At 60.9% G+C, this 10,738-nt stretch overlaps 1 protein-coding gene across 1 annotated transcript; it reads right to left on the minus strand.

Annotated features, from left to right (window-relative positions):
• Window positions 1-7,036: 7,036 nt before the first annotated feature.
• Window positions 7,037-9,595, minus strand: IRF2BP1 (interferon regulatory factor 2 binding protein 1). Its single transcript, XM_008158324.3, has one exon. The coding sequence runs from the start codon at window positions 9,192-9,194 to the stop codon at window positions 7,440-7,442; it is 1,755 nt and encodes a 584-aa protein (XP_008156546.2). The 5' UTR covers window positions 9,195-9,595; the 3' UTR covers window positions 7,037-7,439.
• Between the last annotated feature and the right edge of the window lie 1,143 nt (window positions 9,596-10,738).

Below are 10,738 nucleotides of genomic sequence, written 5' to 3' on the forward strand. Positions count from 1 at the left end.
ACACACACCTCACCTCCAACTCAGAGGCCCAGGGGCTGCTCGATTTTTGGTTAAGTTGTGGCGGAGAAGACACACAAGGCGCTAATTGAAAGAGACTGTGTGTTGGCGCCTGTGTGTGTCTGTGTGCGCGGAGGCCTCTGGGTCCCCATTATGTCTATTGAGGTTCCGTGTGTGGGGGGGGGCGGGGGTGTTATCTATTGTTTCTATCTCATGGTGTTGGTTTGTATGTCTGTTCCTACTCTGGTGTGTGCTTACTGTGGGTGCCCTAGGACATCAGGCTCTTGCGTGTGTGTCTGCTTGTGTTGTGTGTGTGTGCTCTGGGTCTCACTGTTAGGAGTGTGTGACTGTGCTGTGTTGCAGGTGCGCCTGTCACCATGCTTCATGTGTATCTGTGTCAGCATCTGTCTGTCTGCTTGTGTTTACATAGTATGGCTGTCTGCTGTGCGCCTGTCACCGCTGTATGGAGGGTCGGCTGGCCCTGGTGTGTGTCTGTCGCTTCTGCTGGTGGGTGCGTGGGGAAGGAGCTGGGTCCTCCTTCGGCCACTGAGGGCCTCTGGGGGCCCCTGGCTTTGGCGCCTGGGTGTCTGTCCCTCCAGGTCTCTGCCTCGGCTCTGAGACTGAGGTCTGTCACTCAGGTGTTCTGGGGACATGGCTCTCCGACACACACAGCTGTGCAGTGACAGCCCTGGTTTCACAGGGTAGAAACTGAGCCCAGGATGGGGAGGCACTGGACCGAGGTCACGCAGCCAGCCGGGAGCAGGTGGCACGGTTGCCTGAAATGGTGTTTTCTAGGTCACATTTGTCTTCCTTGGTCATGGGCTCTGTCACTCGTCCAAGTGTTCAGTCATTCAAAGACCAGAGGCCGTCCCTTTATCCGTGTGTGTGTGTGTGTGTGTGTGTGTGTGTGTGTGTGTGAGACGTCTCTCCCAGTTTCTGCGTCCATCTGTCTTTTAATGTCATCTCTCTGTGGCACTTGGTCCCTAACCTTCTCTCTGTGCCTTTATCTCTGCCCCTTGTTTTTTTTTGAAAATGTTCGCTCACTCTCTACATCTGTCTCTCATATGGTCTGCCTCTCTCTCTTTCTCTCTTATTCTGCCATGGCTTTTCCTCTGTCCCTCCTCTGGGCCTCTGGGTCTTTCCTTTTCTTTCTAGGGGACTTCCTTTTCTCTCTTGGGGTCCACCTCCCCCCACTCCTTCTTTGGAGCTGGCCTCTCTCCTCCTCTGGTCTCCCTCTCCCAGCTCCCTAAGTTTCCGCTTCTACCTGCCACCTCGCACCGGCCAGGCCCTCTATTTCTGTCGCTGTGCCCGCCCTGCCCTGCCGGCTGCGTGTCACCCCCGCCCCCTGCCGTGCTGGCTCCCTGTCAGTCGTCCCTCCAGCCTCGCTGTCCTGGGCAGGCTGGGGAATTCCTCCCGGTTCCTGGAAAAAACAACTGGGGCCGAGAGAAAGGCCCTCAGTCTCCCCGGGCGCCTGCCCCCCTCCCTCGGGCCTGGGGGTCTCTCCCAGAGTCGGCCGGCCTGAGGCAGGAAGCCCTGCGGTTTCTGGCTTCTCCCAGGCGGCCTCCGGATCTGGCCCCCACCCCCCGGCCAACAGCCCAAATATTATTCCGCAGGAGGAGTCGGTGGCAGCGGGAGGAGGCCCGGGCTGAAAGAGGCTTTCAGGGCGGCCAGGCCTGGGGCTTCCTGTCCCCAGGCTCGGGCCTCAGGCCGCCCCTGTGGGGACCTCAGGTGGCCGGAGAGGCGGGTGTTGTTGTAGGGTCCTGGGCGGAGGGTGGGGCCATCCGTCAGGGTGTCTAGTGGCCACCAGCTCGGCTGGCGTGGGCAGGTGTGACCCCCACCCCAGGGACAGCCGGCTGATGTCCAGCGTGGAAAAGTACCACGGTCAGACGTGGGATGCATGGACAGACATGAGGACGCCAGGGATCAGGGATGGAGGGATGGCCATGGGGACACAGAAGAGCCTGGGAACACATGGACCTAGACACAGTTTGTGGGCCTGAGGTGACATGGTCCAAAGGAGGGGCCTGTGGGGGGAGACGGAGGGCCAGGGTGGGTCCCTGCGGTGGCCGAGGGCCATCTGCATCAGAAGACAGGAGGTGACCATGGCAATAGTAACAGCCACGAGGGTTAGGGCTCCCCATGTCAGGCGTGTGTGAACCTGTTACTGTAGGTGGAATTCGAGGTGGGAAGAGGTAAAGGGATGTGCCCCCAGCCACACGGGTAGGAAGAGTGGGGTAGCTAGGACTTGAACCCAGACAGCCTGGCAGACTCGGTGCCCCTGACCGCCAAGCTGTTCTAGAGCCTGGGAGGGGCAACAGCAGCCAGGGGGGCCCTGGGGTCCCCCAACCCTCGCATAGTCACCCCCACCACAACCGGCTGCAGGGGGGCACACTCTGGAAGCTAGCAGTGCAGGCAGTTTACGAGTGTGCACATGCATGTCCGTGTCAGTGTGTCACGGGGTGTCATGCGTGTATCCTGGTGTCAGGGTGTGTCATCGTGCCTACGGGTTTGTATGTTAACCCTGTGATGTGTCTCGGGTCACCGTGTCAGCGTGCGTTGTGTGTGCCTGTCTGTGTGTCTGTCCGCCTGTGGGTTGCTGTAGGTGTTGCTGCGTTTGTCACTCCGTATGCGTGTGTCCCTGTCCTGTCATTGTCTTTTGTGTGTCTGTTACAGTGCGTCTTTGTCACTGGGCCCTGTGGGTCTGTTTCTGTCTCCGACACTCTGGGTCTGCCTATATCTGTCTCTGTGTGTCACTATGTCTGTCCCTCGATGTGTCACCATCGACCCAGGTGTCACCGCGTTACTCACTGCCCAGGCCACAGGTGGGCGTGTCGGGCCCCGTGGTGCCAGAGCTGGGGCCCACCCCATCCCACCCTCCTTGGGCCAGGCCGGACGCCTGTTTGCCGTGCCTGCCCCAGGTAAACACCAAGATCCGGAACCCAAGGGCCACCTCCCTCACCTCCGCCCTGCCCCTCAGCCTGCCCCGGACTGGGCCGGACCAAACTGCCCGTGCCCCCAAGCTGGAGATGTGCCCTGCCCCTCCCCCCCACCCTTAGTCACCAGCCTCCCCAAGCCCCAGCCTGGGCCGCGTCCCGTCTCTGTCTGTCTGCTCCTGTGTGCGCGCCTCTCGGGGTGGCTGCTGGCCTCTCTGTTCCTCTCTGCCCCTCCCCCCTCACCTGGGTTTCCCTGGCCTGGCCTTTCTCTAGAAGGACCGTTGTCTGTATTCTGTCACGGCCCTTCTCACTGTTCTGTCTTCTCAGTGAAGTCTGATTTCTGTCTCCACTTGGGCCAGGTCAAACTCTGGGTCTCTCTGCCTCTCTCTTCTTATACTTTGTGAGTTTCTCTCCTTCTGTCACTGTCCCTCTCAGTGTCAGCCTCTAGTCCTCTGTCTCTGAGCCCCCAGCCACGACAGGAGCAGACTCTGCCATGCCCAGGCCGCTTAGGGAAGCGTGTGGCCCCCAGCCCACTGGGATATGTGTGTATATATATACACACACTCACACATATATAAAGGTATATGTACGTATTATTTATATCTGTTCCCGGGGGCAGAAGGGCAGACACTGGGGCCTTTGTGTAGCTGCTGCCCGCTGCCTGCCTGCCCGCCACTCCTCTCCCTTCGTCCCTGCCGCCCGCCCGCCTCCACTCCCCCCCCCCCCCCCGCACAGAAAGGTTCCTGTGGGGCCTGCCAGCTTCCTCTGCCTGAGGTGTGAGTGGGCACGCCACGGGTGAGGCGGGCAGGGGGGCCTGGGGGATTTTTCCAGCTTCAGGGAAGCTTTCCGGGTGGGGAGGGCTCTGAAAGAAACGGGGCTTCTCAGCTGGGCCACTGTGTCTGCTGTCCTTGGGTGTCCCCAGGGAGTCTGTCCCTGGGAGTCGGTCCATTCATGTAACGTCATTCTGCCTTTTCTCTGTCGGTGTGGGTCTTATTCTGCCACTGAGCATATGTGCTAGGTCCTCTATTGAACCCTGGACACCTAGGTACATGAGATGCTATTTCTTTGCCATTTCTGTCTCGTTTGTTCCATCCTTTTCTCCGTGCTTGAGACCCTCTACCTGTTCAAGACAAATCCAAAGTCCTTACCATGGCCTACAGCACCCCCCCCTCCGCCCTCCCCCCATGCTCCCTCACTGTCCCTCTAACCTCACTCTTAGGACTCTCCCCCTTGCCATCGCTGCACCGGCCACATGGACCAAACCACGGGCCTTTGCGCACGCTACTCCCCCAGATTCCTCCTGGCTCACCCCGTTCCCTCCTTCAGTTCTCAGCGCCATCTCCTCAGTGAGCCCTTCCCTCCCTCCCTCTTGAAATAGCAACCTCCGTCGTTCTCTATCCCCTTTCCCTGGTTTGTTATTTTTTAATCATTACCTGAGGATATGTTTACTGATTCTAGTGAGAGAGAAACATCGATGGATTGTTTTCCTCCTGTAGGCACCCCAATTGGGAATCAAACCCGCCACCTTTTTGGTGTGTGGGACGATGCTCCAACTGACTGAGCCACATTTTCTGGGTCTGTCTGTATCTCTCACCTGAATGTCAGCTCCGTGAGAGCAGGGCCTGCATCTGGTCCGCGCTGTACTCACAGCACCTACCGCAGTGTCTGTCCCACGTGGGTGCTGTCCACGCATTTACTGGAGGGGACCAGGCCTGTGCTGCGCGCTGCGGGGACACAGTGGTGACTTCACTGTCGTCTCAGTGAGGTCTGACTTCTGTCTCCTCTTGGGCCAGCCTCCTCCTCCTCTGCCAGGCCGAACTCTGGGTCTCTCTGCCTCTCTCCTCTTATGCTTTGTAAGTTTCTCTCTCTCCCTCTGTCACTGTCCCTCTCAGTGTCAGCCTCTATTCCTATGCCTCAGCCCCCAGGCACTACAGGAGCAGGGCTGGGAGATGAGAAGTGCAGGGCCTGTCAGAGCCCAGAAATGACACCTGATGCAGCCTGGCGGTCCAGGAGGGCTTCCTGGAGGAGGTGTCAGCTGAGCTGAGACCTGGACGGGGAGGAGTTGGCCAGGCCTTTTCAGGGGACCAAGGGGCCAAAACAGATGGAGCCTGTCCTTCACAGAGCTCCATTCTCTCCCCGTCGCACAGAACTCTAGTTCAAACCTGCTCCTTCTCGGTTTCACAGTGTGTCTCTCTCATTGGCTCTTTATCCCTCTCGAACCTTAGTCTCTCCTTCCCTCCTTCTGTCTTCATTGTGCGCCAGGCTATTTCTCTACTTCTGGAAATATCCATGTACCTGGGCATTTCGCTCCTTTTTTCTGAAGTCTGTTTCTGCCTCACCTCCTGCATCTCAGAGGGTCTCTTGAGCTCTCTCCTTGTCCCTCTAGGTTTGCCTTCTTTCAGGGAGCTGGTCTCTACATCTCCCTGCCACCTGTTGCCTCCCATTTCCCCCTAGGTCTCTTTTGTGTTTCTTTCTTTTTAGGAGCCTGGTCACCTCCTCATGATCCCCAAATACATCCAGAACCCCTTCACTCTGGACCCACCCTGGTGCTGGGGGGAGGGGGACTGATCCAGCCCCTCACACCCACACAGGTCAGGTCCTCTGCTCTGTTAATGGTTAACCCAACCTCTATCTAGAATACACACACCGACCAGGCTGGGGGTGACTCCCCTGCCCCCCACCCACCCACCAGCTGTTCTTAAAGGACCAGGTGTCCTCCACAGCTCTTTGGCCCCCATGGAGAAGGAGGGCCCTGGTGTTTGGAGGCCTCTAGCCCTGAGGATGGGGGAGGGGGAGCTACCCAGTGCTTGGGTCTGCAGAGCTGTGTCTGGGGAGGCCACAAGATTGCCAGGAGGGGTGCACAAGTAGGGAACTCCATCCAGTCTCACTTGCCCCAGGCTTATCGCCTGGTGTATTTAACCAGGGGTGGTTTTCCCAGCCCTGCCCAGAGCCCAGGCTGGCAGTGCCAGGGGTGACTGAACACCTGAGACCTGATGGCTGGGGGAGGAGGAGGGAACCCTCAGCCCAAGAACTGGGGGTTTAAGAACTCAATATGTGGACACTCTGCCCGCCCAACCCCCTAATATCTGGAGGTTGGGGCATATGGTCTGCAAGATGTGTGTGCGCGACACCCGAGTGACCCAGGTCAGAATGTTCGGATCTTCCAGATTTAGTGACTAACACCTGGCCTCCTGAGATCGGGGCAACCATGGGGCTCAGTGTAAGACAGGGCTGCTCAGTGGCAGAACTACCATCCCCCATCTGTCCATCCGCCAGCCTTTGTGCCCGGCATTCCGCCCTCCCCTCCCCGGAATTGCCACTTCAGGGCCACAGGGGAGGCCGCTGGGGTGGGGGCTGGGCTTCTGGGGCTGCCCCTTCCCCTTAACCCCTGCTTTGCCACAGCCTGCTCAGGCCCTGCCCCCTGACGTCAGCGAGCAGGAAGTCCTGGTTAATGATCAGCCCACCTGGACAGGTGCAGGACAAGGCCTGGCACATCAGAGGCGGCCGCGGGGGGAGTGCTTTTCACCCGGCCAGTCAGTGTTCTAGGATGGCCTCCGTTGAGGCTGGTCTCCCCCGATGCACACGAGGAGCCAGTTCAGGTTTGCCCGGCGCCTGCCTCTTGCGCTCTTGGGCCCCAGGACGCCAGAAGCAGCCAGCGTGCTTCCAAGGACCCCGTTAGTGTGACCCACGGAAGTCAGCCTCCTTCCTCGGGAAGTCCCTCCAGCGATCTTACCCAATTCTGACTCTGCCCACAAGCCTCGCTACCATTCCTCCTAAAAGCCTGATGCACCTTCCCTCCCCTCACGGGCGGAGTCCTCCTCCCTGTAGTCTCGGTAAATACGGGGGAAGCACCAGAAAAGAAACCTAATTCCCAAGCGTGGCTAGGGCTCCCAGGCAACAGCCATCGCCTCGGAGCCTCTGTTCTGTCACCTGAACAGCAGGCGATGGCTAGCCCGGTTGACCGGTGGCCAGCGTTTGGCAGGATCGCCAGTGGGCTGCCTGAGTGGAGAGCGACACCTGGAGGACACAACTCAGCACCCTCGCCCTGCAGGGCCAGTTCCATCCCAAAGAGGGCGCAGCAGCTCACACACTAAGGGACCAAGAAGGAAAAAACCCATTTTTCGGTTTATTGAAGGAGGAAAGGGGGCGGGAGAGGGGAGCGATAAATGCTTTTGCTTCATTTATAAGAGCGACATTTCCAGGAGGCCCCTCAAGGAGGAAGGGGCCACCTCTTCCCCAACTACGAGCAGCAGCAAAGCCAAGCCAAGGAGGGGAAAGGGAAACTGGGAGGGGGGGCCAAGGGACCCCAAACACCCCCCTCAAACAGAGGCCACGAGCTTTCTCCCCCCACCCTCAATGCGTCTACCCCAGGGGACCCATCTGGGAGGAGGACGGGGGTATGTACACGGGCGGGGGCGGCACTGGGCTGGGGAAGGGAGGGAATAATTTACCCGCAGCAGCGGTGGGTGGCAAGGGGACAGGGGGCAGTAGACTGGTGGCCGTGGTGGTCTAGGGGTCCCGTTCTTTCTTAACCTTGATGTCTCCAGCAAGGATGGTGGCTATCTCCCCCTGCATGAAGGCCCAGGGGACGGAGGAGCCTACCAGCGGGCACTTGTCTCCACTGGGGCAGTACACCTCGCCAGCGGGGCCCTGCGCCTTGATGAACTCTCTCGAGCAGGGAAAGCAGAACTTGTGTCCGGGCACCGAGGGGCACTGGACGAAGTGGGTGTCTTCCAGCCGCTCCCGGCACAGGGTACAGCACAGGGGGGCTCCGGGGGTGGCCCCAGTGCCGCTACCACCCCCGCTAACGGCTTCTGCCCCGGTGGTAGGGCTGACTTCGGCATCCCCATTTCGGGCCACGAGGCGATGCTGGGCTACAGGCTGGGCCGTGGAGGAGGCCGCTGGGCTGGCACCCCCTGCACGCCCAGGGCCCCCGCCCCCACTGGGGTCCTTGGGGGAGTGGCCCAGAGCTTCAGCCACATTCTTCAGGGCAGCGATGGGTGAGGGCATACCAGGGGTCTCGGCAGAGTACGGACCACCCGGAGCTACCCAGTGTCGCTGCTGCTGCTCCTCGGTGGTCATCTTCCCAGCCGCCTCCCCCTCAGGCTCAGGGGATGCCTTGCGGCGGCGTGTGCTGGGCGCCAGGTTCCGGGACGGGGCTCTCGGGGGTGGGCCGCACAGAGCTGCGGGAGCCGCCTCTGGGTACTGCTGGGGCAGGGCTTCGGCAGGAGCGGGCTCGCGGAAACTTCGGACGCCGTCGGTGAGCAGCTCTCCCAGCTGGCGCCACTCCCCTGAGCCGTGTCGGCGTTCATATTCGAGGTACTTGAAGCCTGATGAGGCCAGGGCCTTGCCTGGCTCCCGCAGAGCATCATGAAACATCTGGCGAGCCACGGCCAGGACTCCTGCATACACGTTGCCGGAACCACAGGGATACTCGGTGAAGAGCTTCAGCTCAAACTCGTAGCCTGGCGGGCGGGCGGCGGCATCGAAGGCGAATACCCGCCCCACCAGCCCGTGATCCTTCTTGAAGCGGACATTGAAGGGGGCACAGGCAGACAGCGCCAGCAGCTGTTCCCGCACTGCTTTCGGGCGCCCGTGCCACTCCTCTGCCCTGCCCCGCATGGCCTCATTCAGTTCTGCCAGACAGTCCGCATTCCTCTGCTGCTTCTCCTTCTCGAAATCGGAGCCGAAGATCGGACGGGCAGGGCTCAAGCCGGGTGCCAGAGTCAGAGCTCGGCTTCCCAGGCCAGTCACTGCAGCTGCCAGCAGCCCGGGGGGCACCAAGCCAGGCATGGAGCCAAGCAAGGCCCTTCTCGCCCCCTCCACCACGGCGTCCTCGCGGCCCAGCCCATTGGCGAGGCGGGACCCCAGCGTGTACTCCAGGGCAGGCGACGGCAGGGGGAGGCGGCCGGATGATGTGGCCCTGTCATAGCGGTCCTGGCTCGAAGCGCTGCCGCCAGTCCCCGAGGGCTGCGGCTGGGCCTGCGGTGGCGGCAGCTGGGGTCCCTGTGCAGCAGCAGCAGCCAGGTCCTTGGTGGTGGGGTGCTTGAGGGCCGGGGGCCCCGGTGAGCGGCCCTCGGGGAGCACGTGGCTGCGCTTGAGCTGGCGGGCGGCGTCGATGAGCAGTTCAATGCGATCCGCGCCCTCAAAGTTCACGCAGCCGCGGCACACGGCCTCACTGAAGTCCCACACCATGGCCCACGGCATCTTGGGCAGGTCGCACAGGTAGCACCACTGGCGGCGGGACGCCTGCACAGACGCCATGGCCCCCGCGCGCGCGCCGCCCGGCCCCCGCGTTCCACCCGCCGCCAACGTTCGATCCGCGCCGTCGACGTTCTATTCGTGTCCCCCCGGGAAGCGCGAGCCACCGTCGGGCCTTCGGCTCGGCCTCCCCGCGGATCCAGGCCCGGCCCCCCTTCCCCGCCCCCTGGGCCCTAAGCCTTTTTCCTCACTCCCGCCTCCTTGAAAAGGCAGACTAGGAGGCACGTCGGCGCCCCCGTCCGGTCCGGGCTCCGGGCCGAGGCTCACAGCTTGGGCCCAGGGATGGGCCGCGGGTGCCGCCGCCTCGGGCTCCCGCCGCTCCCGTCGCTTTCGCCGCCACCACTGCAACGGCCGCCGCCGCCGCCTCCACCTTCTTCTGCCCCAGAGGCCGCTTCGCAGGGAAAGTTACATAACGTGCCGGCAAAGCCTTCTGGGAAACGTAGTCCCGCCGGGGCCGGGTCTTAAAGGGGACGGCTGAGGGGACTCGTCGCTTCCCTGCCGCGCTACCCTTACCACTCCTCCAAAAGGGCAGGGAGTTCGGCGCGCTTCGAGGAGCTCGGGCACAAGAGCTGGGGGCAAGGATGTGGTACCAATGGTCAGAGGTACCACGAATCCAGAAATTGTAGGAGGCAGACATGTTTCCGGGCGTCCAGTCTCTGCTCGGACTTGCTGTGCAGCTTTAAGCACAGGTCTTGCCCTCTCTGAGCCTGAGTTCCCCGCCCGTCAAAGGTAAGCCAGTGGCCAGTTAAGAAGGCAGGCGCTCCTGGGTTGGGGTGGAGGGGCCCTGATTGGATGGTTTCTGGGTAGGGGACGGGAAGTTGGCAATTTGATGATGGGGGGGAGGGGAGGTTGTCCACTTGGCACTTTGTTTTCCTCAGAATCCTGGGTATCAGCCTCTGAGCCGGCCCAGCATCAGCCAGCTAAAGAGAGAGGTCTGGAGGCCTCTGCCTCAGCTGCCTCATCTGCTGGAGTGGTAAGCGCCCTCCAACTCGGTTCCAGCTCTGCCAGCGCGCTCTGGCGTCCAAAGGGTTACGACGTCCGTTTCTCCGCCCGCCTCCAACTTCACTACAATTCCCAAAATGCTCTGCGGATCGGACAAACTGACGCACTTCCGCTGTCTGGGAGGTCTGGGGAGGCCTTCCCTATTCCCACAGACTGTCCTACCTCCGACACCCCCCGTCAATTTGGGGAGGGGGGCTTCTCCCGTGTTTTCGGAGCACGGAGTTGAGGGGATCACCACCTTCTACTGCTCCCCAATTGGAGTGAGGGGAAGGCGGCCAGAGATGGCGAGCAAGAGGGGGAGGGGATGGTTTCTGAGAAGAGCAAGCGCCAGACCACCTTTCAACAACCTTGATTGCCTACTACCTGATAGGCCCAACCAGGCTCTAGGGACCCCCGTGTTTTTTCTTATAAAATTTTTTTTTTTATTGATTGCAGAGAGGAAGGGAGAGAGACAGAAATAGAAACATCAGTGATGAAAATCATGGATTGGCTGCCTCCAGCAGGTCCCCCACTGGGGATAAAGCCTGCAACCTAGCATGTGCCCT

The sequence above is a fragment of the Eptesicus fuscus genome, chromosome 21 (assembly GCF_027574615.1).
Source record: "Eptesicus fuscus isolate TK198812 chromosome 21, DD_ASM_mEF_20220401, whole genome shotgun sequence".
NCBI classification, from domain to species: Eukaryota; Metazoa; Chordata; class Mammalia; order Chiroptera; family Vespertilionidae; genus Eptesicus; species Eptesicus fuscus.

Coding starts and splice junctions, on each gene's coding strand:
- IRF2BP1 (XM_008158324.3), bottom strand. CDS start 9,194: ATGGCGTCTGTGCAGGCGTCCCGCCGCCAGTGGTGCTACCTGTGCGAC.